The sequence below is a fragment of the Cyprinodon tularosa genome, unplaced genomic scaffold (assembly GCF_016077235.1).
Source record: "Cyprinodon tularosa strain WSP-4 unplaced genomic scaffold, ASM1607723v1 ctg4, whole genome shotgun sequence".
Lineage (NCBI taxonomy): Eukaryota > Metazoa > Chordata > Actinopteri > Cyprinodontiformes > Cyprinodontidae > Cyprinodon > Cyprinodon tularosa.
The window spans coordinates 2,124,050-2,147,319 of NW_024039118.1; the positions used below are offsets into that span (position 1 = coordinate 2,124,050).

The following is a 23,270-nucleotide window of genomic DNA, read 5'->3' on the forward strand; positions in this document are numbered from 1 at the left end:
CCTTTTAATTTTCTTTATGAAGATGGCTGAATGGAGTGCAAGTTACCTCACCACCATTTCCTCTCCCTATTTGATCTTTCACACTGCAGCAAATTTCACTAAAAATGTGGAGGATTTTTTTACCCTAGACCACTGTGAACAGCATGCAGTAACCTTTGTGAGTTGCCAAGGCAACCACCAAAATGTACATTCAGAGTCAAGCATGATTAGATATTGAAATAGCGGAGGGCTTTTGATTGAGAATACAAATTGCATGCTCTGAAATCCACGTTGATGAGAATAATTTGACCATGTCTCCTTAAAATAGAAATATATTTTTAATATTTTTAACCCATATGTCCATCTCAGCACAGCCATTGCAGCAATGTATACAAAAAACATGTGTAATCTTGCTTTTAAAGCAATTCCTGTGTATATTTCCCTTCAGACTGTGAGACAGATGTGGCCGTACATCTCCCAGTTCGTGGAAAAACTGTTCCGTGAGACAATCGAGCCGGCGGTGAAGGAGTGCCACGCCCATCTAAGCACCTTCTGCTTCAGCAAGATCGACATAGGAAATACAGTGAGTGTAACATAAAGTGACAGTGGATTCAAAACAGGTCGCTGTCAACAGGTGCTGTCTCACAGTGGGGGAGGTTCTAACTGGAACATGAAAATACATGACAGGGAGGTCAGTGTCACAAATAGTTTCCACTGATGGGTGGGTGGGGAGTTGGAAAAGAGGCTGACCTTGTGCCAAGCGTGTGAGAGTTGAGGGGGAGTCTTGTCATAGAGTTAATCAGCTGGATTGATGTGGTTCTCATAATTGGAGTGTACTTTAACAATAAGTTGGACTGGACTAGAAAGATGAGTCTGTTGTTGCTAGCACGCTCTTCTTTGCTATCATATGCTGAGGCAGTGGGCTGAGGGTCGCTGAAAACAACAGACTGAAAAAACTGATCAGGAGGGCCGGTGATGTTGTGGGAGAGGAGCTGGACACCCTGACCACCGTGGCAGAGAGGAGGATGCTGTCCAGGTTTCAGTTCATTTTAGACAATTATTCACATCCTCTCCATGACATACTGATCCAGCAGACGAGCTCCTTCAGCAGAAGACTCCTTTTACCCAGATGCACCACAGAGCGCCACAGGAAATCCTTCCTACCTGTGGTCATCAACCTCTATAACGCCTCCCTCAAGTGATTCAGAACCCCCCCAATTGACATTTATGCACTATTTTTGCAAGCCACCTATCACTTTACTTGGATTTATCACTTTAGTTGGATATTCACTATATTTGGATTTAGTTTTTACATATGCATATATATACATACATATTTATATACAGAAGAGCTACACTATATTGCCAAAAGTATTTGCTCACCTGCCTTGACTCACATATGAGCTTAAGTGACATCCCGTTCCTAATCCATAGGGTTCAATATGACGTCGGTCCACCCTTTGCAGCTAGAACAGCTTCAACTCTTCTGGGAAGGCTGTCCACAAGGTTTAGGAGTGTGTTTATGGGAATTTTTGACCATTCTTCCAGAAGCGCATTTGTGAGGTCGCACACTGATGTTGGACGAGAAGGCCTGGCTCTCAGTCTCCGCTCTAATTCATCCCAAAGGTGTTCTATCGGGTTGAGGTCAGGACTCTGTGCAGGCCAGTCAAGTTCATCCACACCAGACTCTGTCATCCATGTCTTTATGGACCTTGCTTTGTGCACTGGTGCACAGTCATGTTGGAAGAGGAAGGGGCCAGCTCCAAACTGTTCCCACAAAGTTGGGAGCATGGAATTGTCCAAAATGTCTTGGTATGCTGAAGCATTCAGAGTTCCTTTCACTGGAACTAAGGGGCCAAGCCCAGCTCCTGAAAAACAACCCCACACCATAATCCCCCCTCCACCAAACTTTACACTTGGCACAATGCAGTCAGACAAGTACCGTTCTCCTGGCAACCGCCAAACCCAGACCCGTCCATCAGATTGCCAGATGGAGAAGCGCGATTCGTCACTCCAGAGAACGCGTCTCCACTGCTCTAGAGTCCAGTGGCGGCGTGCTTTACACCACCGCATCCGACGCTTTGCATTGCACTTGGTGATGTATGGCTTGGATGCAGCTGCTCGACCATGGAAACCCATTCCATGAAGCTCTCTGCGCACTGTTCTTGAGCTAATCTGAAGGCCACATGAAGTTTGGAGGTCTGTAGTGATTGACTCTGCAGAAAGTTGGCGACCTCTTCGCACTATGCGCTTCAGCATCCGCTGACCCCGCTCCGTCAGTTTACGTGGCCTACCACTTCGTGGCTGAGTTGCTGTCGTTCCCAAACACTTCCATTTTCTAATAATACAGCTGACAGTTGACTGTGGAATATTTAGGAGCGAGGAAATTTCACGACTGGATTTGTTGCACAGGTGGCATCCTATCACAGTTCCACGCTGGAATTCACTGAGCTCCTGAGAGCGACCCATTCTTTCACAAATGTTTGTAAAAACAGTCTGCATGCCTAGGTGCTTGAATTTATACACCTGTGGCCATGGAAGTGATTGGAACACCTGATTCCAATAATTTGGATGGGTGAGCAAATACTTTTGGCAATATAGTGTATATGTGTATATATTTTATCTCTTTTTATTCTTATTTTTATCTTTATTATATTTTGTAGTGTGTGTATATATATCATATAAAACTTTAACTGGAGTGTGTAACAAAAGTAATTTCCCTCTGGGATTATTAAAGTATTTCTGATTCTGATTCTGATAATGGTTCTCTTGGTTACTTTCTAGCCACTCAGGATCAATGGGGTCAAGGTTTATACAGAAAATGTGGATAGGAGGCAGATCATCATGGACCTGCAGATCAGGTGAGTCAATACAGTGGATACTACTCTTCTCATAACCATGGGTCGTTTTTTGTCTGTTAATTATGATGTGAGCAAAGGAATGCCAAAGTGAAATAGACAAAAATATTTACATTTTTTAGATAATTTAAAAACAAACCTATTAAATAAACATTACCATAGATGATTCTTTATGCGGCCTATTTATTTAAAATACACTACTGTAAGGTTTATGTAATCAGAAGTAGAAGTATTTTTACTCAAAATAATTTACGAATTGTGTTTATTTCAAATATATAAAGTTATTATTTTTTTTATTGCATAATAATCAGGTTACCTTTATGCAATTCAAACCATAAACTATTCATTTGAAATGAATACACTCATTAGTATTAGTTTTTGAGTAAGTATACTTTATTATTACTAAATACAGAAACCCGATGATTATATATTTCAAATAAACAGGCTTTATGATAAAATGAATATGGATCATGGAAGCTTTATTTAATAGCTTTGTGTTAAAATGATCTAAAAAAAATTAATTGAAATTTTTTTTACTGTATGTCATTTATATGAATCTGGGTGAAATATTTCTAAGACTAACTTGCTTTGCTCATAAACTGGGTCATTAAAGGTGAATTTAATTCTGATTAAAATTCTCATTTTCTACTCCTTAAAATACAATACAAGCTAGAAAAGTCGTTGTTTGACTAACAGCTGCTTAGTAAGAGACCAGTACATATTGTTATAAAGAGGCAAGTTAGCCGGTAGCAGTCATTGATCTTAGATTTGACAGTTTTATCTTTAATGTAATCTTAGACTATAAATAATGATGGCATATATATCAGGCTGTGATCAAATTCTGTTTTTAGACTGTAATATTAGGTCTACATATTCATAATTTGCTGATATAAAACACTAGAACCACTTTAGCCGATGCCATCATCACTAATCTTGCTTTCTTTTGGGCAGAACGTCTCCTATCAAAGTGACGCCAGTAGGAGTTCTAGAGGTATCAGATTTCTAATAGTTGTAGTATTAAAAAATGTATCTCCCCTTTTTTTCTCCCTAAAGTTTCATGATAAAAAATCACAACTTACCCTCAAAAAACTGCTTCTATTTCAGTCATCCCTTCTGAGAGATGACCTTAATTTAAAGAGCCATGAAATTCGAGCTGTAAAACATGGCTGAAAAGCAATCATGTTGAATGGAAACAATGAAAATACAGCACACTAAATGTTTGCAGCTAGTGGTATTAAACAGTGAGGAAGTTTATTACTCATGAAAAGACATCTTAGGAAAAAAAGTGATGAACTGAACACATTCAAAGCTATAGAAGCCCAAAGAAGAGCATCAGCTGAAAAAAAAATCCAGATTTTAAACATTAAATCTTTCTAACCAGAAAATTGATTATCACTTAGCTCTACTTCCATATCTTTATGCAAGAACATCTACAAAAAAAATTAACTGTAAGATTTATACTTCTACTTGAGCAATAAAGATAAATACATTTGACACCTTTGATCAATGCCCTATATAGTTTTTTAATATAGAAAAGTTCATTTTCTGTTTTAGAACTTTCAGAGGATGTTTTGAATACGATAAAGAAAAGCAAGATAGACTGATTAAAATTTGTTTGCTCAAGGAACTGATCACCTCATTACTTTTAAGCTACACTGTTTGGTCCATGTGATGCTTAGTTGGTATAATAGCAGTTACTCTAAATGATGAAACTGAGTTTAGCAGCAACTGTATTTTTGTCATTTTCATTTCAAAATTTAAAGGGGACTTAAGCACTGTCCAACTTGCATAAAAAGACATTTATTTTGCAGTCTTTTGGTACTAGACCATCAGGCAAACCTGATTATATTAGGTTTATAAGGTCAAAACAAGATGAAATGATAATCTGTGAGTTTTCTTGAGTGGTTGTGGCTTTGATGCATAGCTTCAGTGTTTGAAAATCCTTTTAAAAAAAAAAAAAAAAAAAGCTTAGAGTAAATAAATCAAGATCTTAACAAAACGTTTAAAAAGTGATGGATACCTGACGTTTTTCTCCTGCTTCTCAGCTTTGTTGGGAATACTGAGATTGATGTGGACATTAAGCGCTACTACTGCAAAGCTGGGATCAAGAGCATCCAGGTGAGAAAAATCCTTTTGGTTTTAACTAATTTCTCTCTTTCTCTTGAGCTTCGCTCTCTGCAGCAGCTTTCAAACAGTATACAACGGCTAATAAAAAATATGAAGCAGAGGTTGTGTTGCTGTCTTTAATTTACAAGTGTTTTCTGTAAGTAATATCAGCCCAGAATTATTTTAGGACAACAATTATTGTCATACCTACATAGTCAGGCATTCAAACAGCTGCTTGATTCTTACAGTCACAGATTTTTCTCTTTACTTTATTATATTTAGATATTTTAAAAGATTATAACAATACAACCATTATAGTCTAATAAAAACCCCCACAATAGATGATCACTGATTAGTGCCAAACTCATTTTATGTTTTAATAAAGCAATAACTTTTTTTATTTTACTTACAAATAAAAATATGAAAGTAATAGAATAATCTGATTAAAATAATATTTTTATCAGTGCAAAATATTACGTTGTCTAGTATTTTGTTCCTGTGCATTACATTTGTATGTTACCCTTAACATGCATACATTTTTTAAATATAATACTAAGAATAGAGTTTTAATAAATTGGCATATTTGTTAAACCCTATGATCATTGTTTTCTGAAAAAAGGGGGATTTAATTTAACCTAATGAACATACATGACCTTTTTATAAGCAGCAAACAGAAGTTATCTCCCAAACATTGTTTGCTAAGAGAGAGAAAATATAAGGTACATCAAAGTTAGTGTTAGTAATCTATGACTGTCCTACCCTAAAAAATTTTCCTATTTTCTCTCTTTCCGCATTTAATGTTTGAAGGGATTTCTGCAGATAAACCCAGTTTAAAATCCCCCAGATATTCTCACAGCTCACCGTTTGGCTCTGTTAAAAAAAAAAATAATCTTCCCAAAGGGTCCAATGCTTCAAAATTCCACAGTCATCATTATTAAACTGTCTTTCAACTATGTCCCCCTCTATCCTCTGACAGTTTCCTTAATAAAGAAGAGATTTTTTCTTTCACACACATGTTCTAAGCATTTTATAGCCTCACCACATTTATTTCTGTCAGATCTCAACCCCCCAATCCGTTCTCTTAGGTGTTTCACCTTCATTCACCTCATCATGCCATTCACTATTCTCAGCACCATGAGGAGTCGCTACGTTTCCCAAATACGGGAAACCCACCCACCAGACATCTGTAATATTGACTTTGTTCTTCTGCTTAGATCAAGACTCTAAAGTCACCTGTTTAAGAAATCGCATTCTCTGCAAATTTATTACATTTTAACCATCTTTTTATTATTTGTATTTTACTTCACAACATCCTGAATAATAATAATAATAATAATAATAATAATAATAACAACAACAATTGAACTTTATTGTTTTCACATTGGAGAAATTTACCTCTGAATTAAACCATCCCCTCTGGGAGCAGTGGGCTGCCATTGTGTGGCGCCTGGGGAGCAGTGTGGGGTTAAGACTAGGGGAGTTTCTCAATATGTGTACTTGTGCTTTCTCATGTGCTCATGTACTCATGAAACGTCATCAGCCTCTGCCCTAGTAATTTCAATTTAGTCTATAAATATAGCGTCAATTCACAACACGTCATCTCAAGGCATTTTACAGTTCAACCAGGTCATACAGTCAAACTGATTCAAAGTTTTCTATCTAAGGAAAACATCAACTTATTGACTCAAAGGCAATCCCTCACACTAAGCATTCTTGTAGTGACAGTCGAGAGGAAAAACTCCCTTTTGACAGGAAGAAACCTCCAGCAGAACCAGGCTCAGTGTGAGCGGCCATCTGCTGAGGCCGACTGGGGTTCAAGGAGACAGAAGCAGAGACACAAAAAACAACCGTAAAAAGGCGGCCCTATCCAGGAAACACACAGCCAGACAGACAAGCTCTGAGCCAGCTCCCATGTCAGAGGATGAAGAGAGCACATCCAGCGAGCCACAGTCAGAGAAACAGGACAACACTAGAAAACAGGCAAATCTCGAACATCTATAAATAAAGGTGTTGATGGCAGCAGCACAGCTGATATTTCTCTCCAGGATGGTGTCACAGCGAAACAGGAACAGACGAGGCGAAGCTATTATGAGAAAAAGCTGAGAGAGCATAACGTTGGAGGTTGAACCAGACATGGGCAATGTGGAGTCAACAAGTCATCTCCATGTCATGTATTTACTCTACCCAGCCAATTAACCAGGTGAGTCCAATCTGCACAGGTTAATTCACGGTGAAGATTGGACTCACCTGCTTCAGTGGCTGGGTAGAACAAATACTTGACATAGAGATGACTTGAACAGGTTCTGCAGAGTGGGAGAGTAGAAATGGAATGAAGCAGAATGATGAAATGGGGGTCCCTATGTCCTCCAGAAGCCTAAGCCTATAGCAGCAAAACAATAGAGATGGCTCAGGATAACCTGTGCCACTCTAGCTATAAGCTTTATCAAAAAGGAAAGTTTTAAGCCTAGTCTTAAAAATAGATAGGGTGTCTATTTTTAAAACTGGTTGTTGGTTCCCCAGGAGAGGAGCCTAACTAAAAGATCTGCCTCCCATTCTACTTTTAAAAATTCTAGGAACCACTTGCAAACCTGCAGATTGAGAACGAAGTGCTCTGGTAAGGACATAAGGAACAATCATATCTCTGATGGAGCTTGGCCATTTAAGGCTTTATTTGTGAGAAGGAGGATGTAGTACTGTTGCAATTCACAAGAACAGCAGACCGAGAACGGACAAAGGATGTTGTTCTCACCTCGTATTTTCTCGTATGCATCAGAACAGACTTGTCTGTTCTTGAGATTGACAGCTTACCCAGCATGCACCTCGGCAGCAGCAGCTTTCAATGGAGCGCTCACAGAGCTCAGGGTATTAAGTTAAAAGTTCTATTTTCTGTTGCTGTTGTTCAGTAAAAGTACATTTTAAGATCATTTGATGTGAGAATATTATACTTTAAAGTGTCACTATATGGCCCTTTTACCGATTTAATGCGTAATTAAAAAGAAAAAAAAAATCAGAAGTCAAGAGGACTGCAGCAACCAGGGGACCTCCGAGGGTAACGGCAGCCAGGGCTAACCTCAGCCCCTCATCAGCAGCCCATCACAGCATAGCCGTGTGTGAAGTACCGCTGCTTTTGATGGCAATTTTTTTGTTTTATTCTGGAAAATGTTCATTGATTTGTTAATTATCATTCCGCCACTAAAATGAAAAAAGTAGGAATTTATTATTATCTAGAGACTATTAATAACAGGAGGTGAAATGCAGCTCTGTTCGAGCCGGGCATGTGGTGACTTCACGAGTACACTTCTGTTCCAATTGACCCAGCTTTATACTGCGTGTCCCCATTCTCCCAAAGTCCATACTTTCCTGTGTTCTTCTCAAGAACATACTTGGCAAGGACACAAGTCTGTACTCACATTTTTGTGAATAGGGGGTTTTCAGGTGACGTCACGCTCATGTGACTACTCAGCGCGTCCGCCATATTGGGTGGCAGCCTTAGGCAGTATTGACAGTGAAAAATGGTGAAATCGTGTGTAATTGTTGGTTGTACGGCCCGTGGAGGTGGAGATCAATGCTCTTTCTATCGCATACCAGCCGTAATCGTGAATCAATGTGAAAAAACAAAACAGCTATCTGAACAACGCCGTCACCTATGGCTGACACGGATATCCAGGTCCAATTTGGACGGTGTTAAGCTGGAACACGCCAGAGTCTGCAGTGCTCACTTTGTCACAGGTAATTTTCTCAACACACAACCCTGCTAGACTTTCAAAATAAGACTCCAGTGACCCTACAAAATAAAAGCCTCTATGTTATACTCGTGCAGTAATTGATGCAAATGGCTCAGCATTATGACCCAAACTCTAAATTAACTGTCAAGCATTTAAAACATGTAAGAATATATTAATAATAGGGCTTGGGCGTCATGACGTATTACTTTCCGTGGCCGCAATGTTGACTGCCTCCGCCGCCGCTACTCAGACTACTGCCTATGACTACCGCGTACTGGACTCCCTCTCTCAGCCGTGTTTTAATTTGATTAATTTCACCTTAACTTGATTTCAACCAGCGGGAAAAGGCTCAAATATGTGAGAAACCCGGAGGGTTTAGGGAGGTTTGGCAGCTAACGTTACTAACCAAACCTTTGAAACACATAGCAGCTAGTTAAAAGTACATTACATGCCTGAGTGGTTGTTAGCACTAACGGTTAGCACTGTTTGCTGGCTTTATGAGCTGCAGCTCCTGAACCCATCCATTCGTAAACTGCACATGAGACTCCAAGGACTTGTAGCTTTGGAACTGTTCGCGCACCGCCGGCCGTTAGCCACCTAGCATAACGAGCCCTGCTTCGGATTCTTTACATTTTTACCATCTTATTAAAACTCACCCGTCCACGTATGATGGCGATTTCCTTCATGTACATCACTTCGACATCTCGTACCCAACCAGATGTGAACTGGTTGTGAGCCTCTAGACCCTTGTACGCTCTCATTTCCTCAAGAGTGTGCAGAGGGTTTTCACTGAACACCGGGTAATGAACTATGTCACCGTGCTCTACATTTGGCCAATCATCTGGATTAGTGCTAAACAAGGCACCGTGGAGGGCATAGGGCTCCATATGGTCGATCACGGAACATTTCCTCAGATATGTTCCATGATCTGGTGGCTCTAGCGTGCTGGCGTACTTATCCTTTCGCAACATGATATATTTAATATACGATAATATGCCACCCAAGATGGCGGACCGGGAGCTGGCCAGTGACGTCACTGAAAACCCCCTATTGAGAAATGGCCTAGAACTCCCAAAACCGTCATTTTGAAGGTTTTAAGATTTTAAAGGGATAGAACTTTATTTACATTAATCATATGTTGTTCATGTTAACTGAGTTTTCTTGTTTCTATATTTCCTTCATTGTCATGTAGTTTTTTTCGATAAAATTAAAACGTCAAAAATAATGCCGTTGCCTAGAAACCAAAATTCTACCTAGAACTCTTTGGCTAATACAGAAAAATGGCTTTCAAAAAACATCAAACACCAAAATAGGCTTTAGAAATGCTTCAAATTATTGATGATAGTGTTTTGGGCGGACATGGAGAGACTGATGAGGATGACAAGGTAGGAAGCGGCTCAGATTCTGACAGTGAGTCCAAGGATGTTCGCCCGCCCCAGCAAAATGCAGACATATCAGTGACCCATCAGACAATAGTGAAACTTTTTATTCAATGTTTGGATAGCACTGCCCACACCTTAGCCAGTACACTCTGCAGGAGAGAAACAAAGGTTAGTGGTCATGATAATCTGACAGAGGATAATTATCCATGTGAGTCACTAACCTGGTTTACAAGTTCAGTCCATTGCCAGAGAACAATGTAGGATCCAGCCGGTGGGCTGCCAACAAGATGTGGTGGGTGCTGCCCACAGTGTCCTAGATGCTGCAGTCCTGGAGAACATGCAGGAGTCCCAAGCGAGGTCGGGCAAACAGATCAGAACAGGAACAGACAGGTTCAGTTGTTGAAAAGCAGAACAGGTCAGGATCAGGTAATCAGAAACACCAAAGAACTCTAAAAACAGTTTCACCAGAGGCTAGAGAGATCAAGATAATATGGCCCTGCAAATAGCCTGTGTTAGTTTAGCAATTTAAATGGGAACACGTGAAATTATTATAGACCTGAATTTCTAAAATTTTACCAATAATTTCTAAGTCAAAGTTTTTCTCCACTTACTCCTTGAGCTACAAAGCTGGATAACCCTGAAATAAAGATAAAAATGTAAAGGGGGATTTACACAGCAAGATATTTGAGCTAAATTCGGCTCTGATGTTCTCTTTTGGAGAGGTTCTGCTATCGAGGAAATAATCCTACTTGTGTGTTAGGATTAATTTGCTCTATTTTGTGGAACATAATGACTCCTCTGATCTCAAATCAGGGAAATCCAACAAGATGGATTGTCTTGGCCCAATATCCTACTGTGTATGGTGTTCCCCCAGAGGTAAACATAGCATGTAACTTTCCATAAAAACATCTAGACTATTCTCTCTTCATCAGAGCAGTACCGGTGAGCATTCCTCTCCTTTGATCTGCCCCAGAGTCCACCACGGACCAATATTTCAACTAAGTTATAACCCCAATTTTGATCAATGTGTGGGATTTTTCAAAGGTTTTGATAATTACCCAATGATCAGCAGCCTCAAGGAAAGTGTTGGGCGGATGTGCATTTTTCTAACAGCAAAGTAAAGGTAAAGGTTGTAGCATCTTATATAGAACTAACATTATTAAGATAATGTTACTAAAACCATTTTCTCTGCATTTCTATGTGCTGATCATTTGATTCAGTGGCTCTGGGTTTAGCTGTTGAGGAACATTAGGCGGAAGGAGAGATCTGCAATATTCCTCCAAGGGTTTTTATATCTTCCCCCGGGTAACATTAATTGCACCCTATGCCTGTTATTTAGCTCATGCAGACCTGCATAGAGCATATCCCCCTACAGTCATTATGAACAATTCATACTTTAAGTCACTGTTTGTTTCAGGAGGGTTTGGATTAAATCCTGTTGGTCATTGATTGTGTGTAATTAGCCTTTTATGCAGATTATCTTTTAATCCTCTAATAAATCTAATGCTGTATTGATTTTAAGTCCTCTTAGTTTTCTAAATGGAGCCATTGAAAAAAAAAAGAAATATCAATTACCCTATGTTAGTGAAGATCACTTTTTCTGTTGTTATACTGCTCTATTAAAAAAGTTTGCCTGAATCTCTGATGAAAACCCATTGTGACCATAAAACCTCCATAATAGGGATGTAAAAGGAACTGTTAGTTACACATCAAAGGTGAGATAATTTTGCCCACTCATATTATGCTTATTTATCTGTACTTCATATCTTTTAAATAGCTTTATTTTATGTTGCCGACTGAACGAAATACTGTAAAGTCTCGGTTTAGGTGCACATATTGTCTCGCTCTGAGTATTATGAATATAAAAAAGAAGAAATAATGAAAGAAATGAACTGCTCTTTTATATTACTTTTTCAGCAGGTTTTAACCCCCCCCCCCCCCCCCCCAAAAAAAAAAAAGTAAAAGAAAACAAAAACAAAAAAACATATAGTCCTAATAATTTGAATAAAAATGACACAGCAAATGTGGAAAGCAAAGCTGGAAGGTGCAAAGCCAGGCAGCGATCAAGTTCCCAGCCTGTCATGTGTTCCAGCTCCGGCTGCTCAACCGCTGAGGAATGCCAAGCTCTAGCTTTACTAAGCCTCCCGTTTGCATGTCTGGATGTCTTACTGTTGTTCTGTCCTGTGTTTCCATAGATCCATGGCGTGCTAAGGGTAGTGATGGAGCCCTTGCTGGGGGACGTGCCTCTCGTTGGAGGACTGTCTTTGTTTTTCCTTAAGAAGCCAGTAAGTGCAAATCCCTGTGATGCTCTAATGCTGGACGTTATTATAACTCAACTGTCTGAATAAATTGATTCATTTAGAAGGTTTTGAATTACATTATTTGCTTGAAAAATTGTATCGGATATCTTCAAAATGTGTTCTGTAGTCATTCTTGTACAAATTATTCAGTATGATATTTATTGCATTTGTGACGCATGATCAAAGGTGTTAAAGACTGCCATCACCGCCCTGCTTAGAATAAAATTAGAATAGGATTCAACTTTATTGTCATTACACTGCCTCAAGTACAGGGCAACAAAATGTAGTTTGCATCTATCTGGAAGTGCTATACAGGAAATAAATATTTATTTACACGTGCACAGAGACTATGTATGTATGGACTATAAATGGTATATATTTATATACATATATATATATAGATAGTAATTGTAAGAGGCTATAAAAAGAATATATATAAAACCTATAAACAGATTATACAGGAAAGGTAGGATATGGATGATATATATACAGTAGTAGTGGGGTTATAATACGGGATAAATAATGACAGATAATAGCAGATACTAGCTAATAGATAATAGCTTCATACCATTTTGACTTAAACACCCTTTCTATACCAATTCAAAGGTATTTTATGTGATACACCAACACAAAGTGGGAGAATTTTAAAAAGTAAAATCTGTATTCAGCTCCCTTTAGTGTTAATACCTTACATAGACCAATATGATCAGTTGTCTGAAGCATTCCTGAAACTGTTTCACCTTTTCCTCTGTGATTGGCTCAGAGAATATCAGTGAACAAATAGCATGGAAACCAAGGTACACACCAGGAGGTGAAGCATGTGGAGGGGGTCATAACAAGTTGTGTAAACAATTGCTGAGTATCAAAGTAAAGTACTGTTTTAAACCTATTGAAAGATGAAGGTGCCAAAAAGAGTAAAGGTGCATGGGGTATATACAGTAGGGCTGGGCGATATGGAAAAAAAACTATATCACGATATGGATTATTTTATATCACGATAACGATATATATCACGATATGCCACAACTGATGTTGCATTTTATGTTTTCATAGTCCGTCAGATGGACAGGGTTGAAAAAAATCTTTCATTGCCTATTTTTTACCCATCATCTTGTTTCCTAATATGAGAATCCCAACCTCAAACCAAGAACACCAGTTATGCAATTTGCGGCCATGACAGTGAACAGTATAGAATCTTGGCTAAAAAAAGTTAAGATAAAATAAAAAAGTTTATCACGATAGAAAAAATAGAGGAGAAAGGTCACGATAGACATGTTTCTATCGTCCTCACGATATATATCGCCATATCGCCCAGCTCTAATATACAGTATAAAGTCTCTTATTTTTTATACATTATTATACATGATTATTGCACAGGCTATTAACATGAGTATTCATATAGATGGGAATTTATATATATATATAATTATTGCACTGGGTGTCAAATATAGAGAAATAAGTTATTGTACAGGAACTCGATGTCAGTGTTATGAGTCCAGTCCAGTTTATTATTGACTTTAACACCTAGGTATTTGAAGCTCTCCACAGTTTCTATATCCTGCCAGGGCGGGGTTAAAGACGAAACAATAGACAAATATATTACCAAGATATATGTTGAATTCTCCTGAAGTCAATCGCTATCTTCTTGGTCTTACTGATATTAAGACACAGGTGGTTCTTCTCACACCAGTCCACAAAATTCATGATGACCTATCAATACTCTATTTGGTTATCCGATACTCGTTCCCCTCAGAAACACAGCCTACAATGGCCGATTCATTGGAGAACTGGTATTGATGTTGTAGGTGGGGTAGTTGATGGTCCAGGCAGCAAGATGTTTGTCCACTCCAGCGTCCTCCAGCTTCCCCCTTATCAGCTCTGGTCTGATGGTGTTGAAAGTGCTGGAAAAGTCAAAGAACATGACTCACTGTGCTCCCGGTGGTCTCCAGGTGAATGAGCGCCCGTTGCAGCAGGTAGATGATGGCATCCTACACTGTGAGGTCAGTAAGCAAACTGCAGCGAGTCCATGGTGGGGCCACCATGGTGCGCAGGTGAGGTAGGATGAGGCGCTCCATGGTCTTCATCAGGTGGGAGGTCAGGGTGACCGGTCTAAAGTGGGCCGGTTCCTTGTTGTGCTGTGTGGGTCGCTGGTACGACACAGGAGGTCTTCCAGAGAGTGGGGACCACCCCCAGGCTGAGGCTCAGGTCTTAGATGTAGCTAAGGCTGGGGGTTTGAGACGTGTTAAGAGTTGAGGACAGGAAGGGGGCTGGTGTGAGGGGAGTTAAACCGGGTGAAAAACCTGTTTAACTTGTCTGCTAAATTGGTGTCACTGTCTGCAGCCCTGCTGGTGGTCCTCTGTAAACACTGAGTACGATTACATTCTCAAACTAATGGAAGATAGTATGATCTCATGCTCACCGCGAGTTGCTCCACCTCTGGGGAGCATATCTGTTCCTTCACGTAAACATGAGCGGCGTTGCACAATCTCTCATTCACAGACCCCCTCCTCCTCTCTTTTTTCCATTCTTTAAATACATTTTAGAAAGAAGTGGTTTGGAGCAAAAACTGTAGAGGAACCAGAAAATCATTACAAATGGGCACTCTATTTAGTTGACACCTTACCATACTCTTGGCCTACATGCAGTAGGCTGTTTATTGAAATCACCCTTAACATTATTTATGTGGTAAAACTTGATGAGGCAGGATTATATTGTAGACATTGTTTTCTTCAACAGTACCTAGAAAGCAACTCCACTTATACTCCAAAGACGTATAAGACATTACCTGTCATGCGTTTTGGTGTGAAGGATAAAAGGGGCAAAAGAGCCAACCTGGGGATGAATACTTAATGCAGATATACAAGATATGAGGAAGAATGGATCCAGTAGGATAACAACAAGAAATTAACAAATAGATGCAACTTTAATACATGTGATCTATCAAGACATAACATTTATCATGAAGTAAACATGAACATGTTTATAGTAGCTGTCCATACGGTCTGATTGAGCTTGTGCTAATTTGACAAGAAGAATCGACTAAAATGTATTCATACCACAAATGTATTCATACCACAAAAGAATGATGGCACCACAAAAGCACTGCAGTTGTATTTCCAGTGAGAACTTGATTTTAACTATTGAAGGCTAAATGCAAAAAGCCTTGACATTTTTCAGATTTTGCATCTGTAAATTCTTTTTAAGCCACACAATTTTCTGTCTACTTCACAAATACATTACAATAAAACACCAGTTTGTGTCGGTGCATCATTGAAAATCTCAGACATTAAAGAATTAATTGCTTCTTTATGTGGATGGATTACGTGTTATTGTTTTAATTTGCTGCTTGATTTCAGTTATTTTCCTACCTTTGTTTCAAATACTAACAGCCAGTCTCTGATATAGTCATCTGGCACCATATGCTGCCACCTTGTTGGTATTTTCCAGTGCATGCGCTCCATTGAGCTCACAGTTCAACACCTCTGGTTAGCTTTCACTGCAATGCTTAAAATTGTTTGACCGATTTATAGCAAACGCTTTGACTCCGTGGAGCTTTAGGAGGACTTTAAATAGCTGCAGCTCAAGCTAGACCTACTTTAACAGATTTCTATAACTGACGTACAGGGTTTAAGTGGAGCTATTGCTCCTCAATAGGAGGCTGATAGATGAAGCTGCTTCAGGCAATAAATTAAAATGTAGTCCCATAGGTAAACAAATAGTAGCATAACACCCTTAGTTTAAAACTATAAAGAGGAAACGAAATGCTAAATCGGTATACTGGGAATACAAGGTTAAATCTTAAGCATTTGAGAACTCCTAGACCTACAAATTAATGTTATTTTCTTTTCAGCAAGCCTGGTTATTCAGTCATTAATTAGACATTTCCAGACCCTGTGAGGTCTTGGCCCAGTCTGAACTGTGTGTGTGATCACAATACTTGTGACTCACTGTGGTGTAAATAGAAGATGCACCACATTCTGCAGTTAGATTTAATTGCTGCTGCTCTAATAAACAAGCATTTTGTTTTTATAGACGCTGAAACAGAGTGCCATGCTTAAGGGACTGTTGTGTTTATTAAACATGATTATTAAATTATTAGTTAATTAGGGTGCTTGTGTAGATTGAATGTTCTCTTTGTTTGTTGAACATCTTCTGAGCGTTTTGAGTAATTTCTGCGTTCGTGAAGAAAACACTTTAAGGTTATAGATCATGATTTCCTGATTAATACCAAAGCTACTTTAAAGATTAAACTTTGGTCATGAGATGCTTTAACCTGCACAAACAACTCAAAGCCACAAAATATAAGATAAGGGTTTAACCTCGGGTCTATTTGATCGGTGGTTAAGCTGCTCTGAGGTGTTTAATGCTCAAATAGCATTACTTTTAGAGCCACTAGTAGGATGGAAGGTTTTCCAGAAGTATCTAATAAAAAGCTATGATTTTTTTCTTTTGCAGAAGACATTTGAAACTTTAAAGCTAAACCGCACAGGAGGTCTAGATTGAATTAGATTATGGAAGAAGATTATTCGAAAAACATTTAAACTGAAATATTTTACCATTGAAAACATGAGTGCATAAAGTGTATACACATAGGGCCTAAAAGATTATAAATAAGGGGCATTAAATTGCCCATGTAATTTCTTTTTAGTATTGGCAACAAATTGGCCTGTTGTGGGTGGTCTAGAAATCGGTTTCTCCTGTTAAAATGAGCACACTGTATTTTCCACATGCAGTTTGAGAGGAAGATGAGGTTCAAAGCCATGTTGATAGCACTTTAAAAAGGTAGCCTATCTCCACATGGTATTAACAAAAGTAAAAAATAAATTTATGAAAATAACTGAAGTATGAAAAAAAAATGAAACATAAGAATAAGAAAAAATATAACTGTGTTTCGTACTTTGTCGAATCAACCCGCGTCTGCAGTCTCTTTTACATTGTATTTTTTTTATATGCCAAAATATCGAGTTTTAGTCATTTCCCTGTCCTGTTGCAGTAAAGTGTGCAGCAAAATTACTAATATAATTTATATAATGTTGTATCGCATATAAATACACTCACCGGCCACTTTATTAGGTACACCTGTCCAACTGCTCGTTAACACTTAATTTCTAAGCAGCCAATCACATGGCGGCAACTCAGTGCATTTAGGCATGTAGACATGGTCAAGACAATCTCCTGCAGTTCAAACTGAGCATCAGTATGGGGAAGAAAGGTGATTTGAGTGACTTTGAACGTGGCATGATTGTTGGTGCCAGAAGGGCTGGTCTGAGTATTTCAGAAACTGCTGATCTACTGGGATTTTCACGCACAACCATCTCTAGGGTTTACAGAGAATGGTCCGAAAAAGAAAAAACATCCAGTGAGCGGCAGTTCTGTGGGCGGAAATGCCTTGTTGATGCCAGAGGTCAGAGGAGAATGGCCAGACTGGTTCGAGCTGATAGAAGGGCAACAGTGACTCAAATAACCACCCGTTACAACCAAGGTGGGCAGAAGAGCATCTCTGAACGCACAGTACGTCGAACTTTGAGGCAGATGGGCTACAGCAGCAGAAGACCACACCGGGTGCCACTCCTTTCAGCTAAGAACAGGAAACTGAGGCTACAATTTGCACAAGCTCATCGAAATTGGACAATAGAAGATTGGAAAAACGTTGCCTGGTCTGATGAGTCTCGATTTCTGCTGCGACATTCGGATGGTAGGGTCAGAATTTGGCGTCTACAACATGAAAGCATGGATCCATCCTGCCTTGTATCAACGGTTCAGGCTGGTGGTGGTGGTGTCATGTTGTGGGGAATATTTTCTTGGCACTCTTTGGGCCCCTTGGTACCAACTGAGCATCGTTGCAACGCCACAGCCTACCTGAGTATTGTTGCTGACCATGTCCATCCCTTTATGACCAAAATGTACCCAACTTCTGATGGCTACTTTCAGCAGGATAATGCGCCATGTCATAAAGCTGGAATCATCTCAGACTGGTTTCTTGAACATGACAATGAGTTCACTGTACTCAAATGGCCTCCACAGTCACCAGATCTCAATCCAATAGAGCATCTTTGGGATGTGGTGGAATGGGAGATTCGCATCATGGATGTGCAGCCGACAAATCTGCGGCAACTGTGTGATGCCATCATGTCAATATGGACCAAACTCCCTGAGGAATGCTTCCAGCACCTTGTTGAATCTATGCCACGAAGAATTGAGGCAGTTCTGAAGGCAAAAGGGGGTCCAACCCGTAACTAGCATGGGGTACCTAATAAAATGAGTGTATATGTTTTTAATATTGAATATATGTTATTTTTTGATGGTCCAAATATGTTCACATGCTTTCATATCCCTCTCCATTGTCTGCCTTTGTACCAATGCCTAATTCGTAGGATCAATGGTACCTTAGCATGTCAGTTTGCATCTGACTTTCAGAACTACTAAAAAAAACTGCAGCCGCAGTTGAGTTTCAGATTAGGAAACTATTGGAATTGCTTTGCACGTGGTAAACTTTTAACTTTGAATTTTCTACACCTGTTAATTTTTTAAGATTTGGTCATTACAACATGATCTTAAGACACGCAAACAGGGTCCAAAATGAACACTTGCTACTCGCCAAATGCAACAAAACTACATAATTGCTCTGTTCGAAAACCTAGGACGCATCCTTAGAAGACCGGATTCGAAGGCCGATTACGTCATAGCGCGGCGCCGAGGTCTGGTCGGATTCCAAGAGTCCTCGTTATGCGGCCTTAAAATGCGTCCTTCTTTTTGCCCAATTTGAAGGACGGGTCGGATGTATCCTCGGTATTCTTGGATATCCCAGGATTCATTGCGAGACCAAGCAAGCCGTGATCAGAGGAAAGGTTACTTGGCGCAGAACAGTGGTGAAAATTGGAAGTTCAGTTTAATATAATACAACTCTGTGATTAGTTCCGTCTGAAATGAATGAAAATAGTTGTTTTAATGGTTATTGAGTCAGATATGTGGCGGTAATGTTTGATTTATCTAAAGGTTTTAATCTGTTACTGTGTAAATGGGTTTGGCTGGAATTTAAGGACAGATTCTAATATATTTGCAGGGTGGGGACTATAAATCTGATAGGATTTTTATCTTTTTATTGCTATTTTGCACAATATGCTTAACTTCCTATTTTTTGTTGTTGAATATTAGAGATTTTGCAGATATATTTTTTATACATATATTGTTTAGATTTACTTATATCTTTCTACCCCTTTTATAGAATAGAATAGAAAATCTCTTTATTTTCCCACAATGGGCAAATTTACAGCAGCAGAAAGATTATTGAAAATGGTCACACAAATGTGGACCTTAGAAAAATGTATAAGAATAACATAATAGAGAAGAGTTAAATATAAACAATAAAATACTGTAAAGTGTTTTAACAATATAAAACTGGGGAATAAATAACAGTATGCAGCTATGGACATTTTTACAGTCATGGATATTTGAAAATAGCAGCAACATCAGAGATGTGCAGAATGACAGCAGCAGGTTATTTAACTGACTAAGGTTTCTATCATTACATTTTATTTTATTTGTTCCTGCTCCCGGTGGTTGGAACCTTTATTCCACTCTGGATTCTTGTGAGTGTAGTCTTTGTTCACTTCACAATAAAAAAGAAATAAATAAACAGTTTTCAAAACTTCTGTATTCATTCTTTTCCTGCTTTGTGTGTCAATGTTCACGGTTGCTAAGCAACAGAGCATACGGCGGTAAAACCCGCCAAAGGGTAGACTAGGGTGGCCAGATGTCCGGCTTTAGGGCGGACAGTCCGGATTTTCATTGCACTGTCCGGCGTCCGGCGCTGCACCCAGCCGGACGTGTATTTGTCCTCCTTTACCCCCAGATTCCACATACTCCGTCAGCGCTCCGCCCCGCTCACGTACGGAGTACTTGTCTGTCATGTAAATCAATGAGAGCTGTTCCACATCCTCCGCTCGTCACCGCCCACGTACATCTTCTCCGTCCTTCACCGTCAAAATACGGAGTTGAGCTATTTTTTGCTCCCCTCCGGTCCGTCCAGATCAAGACCCGCTATTGCAATCGCACCAAACAGAAAAAAGAATGTAGAGAAGACCCGGTTTGTCAAATTAAATTATAGTAAAAACAGATCGGTATCTAGAAATTAGAGCATAGTTTGTATATATTCCCAAAAACTAAGAGCAGTTAATTAAATAATTGGATGCAGACTATTGGTGCTTCAACAGACCAGGAAGAAGTTGTGAGATTCTAGAGTGAATCTCACAACTTTAAAATAAAATTCTTATTGCAGGAATGGATGAAGAGATGATGAGTTTGGAAGCAGAGAATAAACAGAGTTCATACAAACTATGTATGATCCTAGTTATCCCTGTTACAAAAATCCACAACAGAAAGAAAATATTTGGGCAGAAACTGAACATCTGCTGGATGATGATGGGGATTTTTTTAATATGTCAGATTAAATTAAGCGTTCACAGGTTTTATACAGGAATGAGGAACTCTAATTTAATGCTCTTTTAATGCTATTAGAAATAATTTTAATGCCATCAACAAGTATCATGTACACAAGTTATTAGTTTACATGAAATAAGGAGCTGTAAGCACAGTTCCATGACTTTAGTTTATATATATATATATATATATATAGATAGATAGATAGATAGATAGATAGATAGATAGATAGATAGATAGATAGATAGATAGATAGATAGATAGATAGATAGATAGATAGATAGATATAGATATAGATAGATAGAGAACATGGTGAAATCATCTTTACTCTCGACAGGCTGCAGCCATGTCATGAATTCCTCTTTTCCAGCCACTTTTTGCAGCTTGCATCGTCCTATTCTCTAGCTCTTTCTCGAGCTTCTTTTCCAAACAACTGCTTTATGATCAATTGCAGCAGTTCTGCACAAATTAATCATGTTAAAAAATGGTCACTTTTTAAACACCACAATGTATTAAATAAATACAAATGCTGGGAACCAATTCTTTTTTACATTTCTTTAATATTTTGTTCTATTCAGCTACACAAGCATCCTCTTTAAACTACTAAGAATTGTGCTATAAATGTGACTTTACCCGATTCTTATGTACACCTTAGTAATTTATTGATATGCCGCACAATGTCCTCCTTTTTGGTGCTATAGAAATGGCCACCCTAGGGTAGACCTGGTCGAATTTACAGCCAAAACTCTTCCGGTCTCCTTATTTTCAAGGACTTCGAAGGATCCAGTCTAGGTAGACCGCGTCCTTGGAGGACCCGTCCTAGGTTTTCGAACAGAGCCAATGTCAGGGTTCCTGTGTGTTAGAGAGTGCGAGTTATACATCTCCTCCAGAGAGGATCTTTGGGGAGAACCTGGGTAGCCTACACAGGTGAAGATAATCTTTCTAATCAGAGTGCTGGGCTTAAAAGAGCAGCAGAGCCTTCACTCAGTTCTGGTTTCTTGTGTTATAGAGGTAGTTTCATTGCTTTCTAGTCTTTTGCTTCCCTCGAGTATTTTTCCTGACGTTTATTGGTTTTTGTTTGGTTTTCAGTATTTTGGGATTTTTTCCTCTGTCCCCCTGGGACTTTAATTATATCATCCAAACTCATCTGTGCCTACTCCTCTCTGGATTTGGGTCCTCAAAACCTCCACACAACCTGACACATTACTGTAACTCTTTGTTTGCATTTAACATAAAGCCTTAGATAAATCATATATTTCTTAAAACTATCATAGAGGAAATATTTTTTTTCCCTGGCCGGTAAAAGTAATGCTTAGCCGGTAAATAATTGTGTCTTCCGGTCCACTTGGACTTGAGTCAAAAAGGTAATTTCAGACCCTGCATGCAAACCCTCTGAAGATCAGGCCTCTTTTTTGTGGAGGAAAATACTTTTTTACCTAAAGGTGTATGTGGAGAGCTTCATGGAATATACTGTATACCCACTGCTTTACAGCATACAAGCCTTTTCCCATGAAGTGTAATGCAAAGCATCCAATGTAGTAGCGTAAAAGATGTGGATAATGGAATCTGGAGCAGTAGAGTCATGCTCTCTGGGGGGTCTCTGTATGGCAAATCAAATGAGAAGTCTGAGTTTGGCACTTCCCTGGCAAACTGTTCTTTGCTGACTGCATTGTGATAAGAGTAAAGTTTGCTGAGGGGACATTTTTCATGTGCTGGGCTCAACTTTGTTCAAATTATGCAGAACTGCAAAAATAATAATAAATTAGAATTTACTAAATGATATTTTAGTGAAATAAAACATTGATTTATCATTTTTACTAGAAAAATAATTTTAAAAGAAAACAGTCCCGGACAAATTAAATTTCCTTGCTCATGAACAATGAAGTCTGGCTTAACATATTCTGTCATGATTTCCATTTTTTTTTTTTATCAATTGTAATTATTACTACTTTTGTTAATTTCAATTTAGTTTACTGTCAGCAGATTTTTTTTTCTGTATTTGATGAAAGTGTTGGTATATAAATTTTGGCATCAATGGGTTTAGACCCTGTGGATGAAAAGTTTGCCTTGACAATATCTAAACTCTAAATCAGTGATTCCCAACAGGTGGTACTTGTAACCCTAGTGGTCCATGAGTGCATTTCAAGGGTTACATAAAAATATTTTATTAAGTAGAAAAATAAAATAGACTTGGATCTGTTATTATTATTTATTTTTTTTGTGAGCCATTAGAAAAATAAAACAAGCTTTATTAACCAAAAACGAGGTTTTTACACTCATCAAAACCAAGCAGAAGAACAGACTGGATGTAGAGAACACTTTTTCACTCTGAGCTATCGGAGTTCATCAAAGCAGCTCCGGTGTCTTGAGGAAAACAGGTAAAACTGCTTAAGTTAGTCAGACTATAAATTTTGTTCTATATTTGACTCCCAATTCATGTGACTATAAAGCACTTACTCAGAGGAGCTCCAGTCTTATAAA

The 23,270-nt window shown here is 38.8% G+C and overlaps 1 protein-coding gene across 3 annotated transcripts in view; it reads left to right on the forward strand.

Moving 5' to 3' along the window:
- Nucleotides 1–23,270, forward strand: part of esyt2b (extended synaptotagmin-like protein 2b) — a 76,518-nt gene that overhangs the window by 17,076 nt on the left and 36,172 nt on the right. For all 3 annotated transcript variants that reach the window (XM_038297936.1, XM_038297937.1, XM_038297938.1), the window contains exons 3-6: nt 428–562; nt 2,764–2,840; nt 4,883–4,955; nt 12,246–12,335. In XM_038297936.1, coding sequence (XP_038153864.1) covers nt 428–562; nt 2,764–2,840; nt 4,883–4,955; nt 12,246–12,335 — 375 coding nt within the window. The remainder of the gene's footprint in view (nt 1–427; nt 563–2,763; nt 2,841–4,882; nt 4,956–12,245; nt 12,336–23,270) is intronic.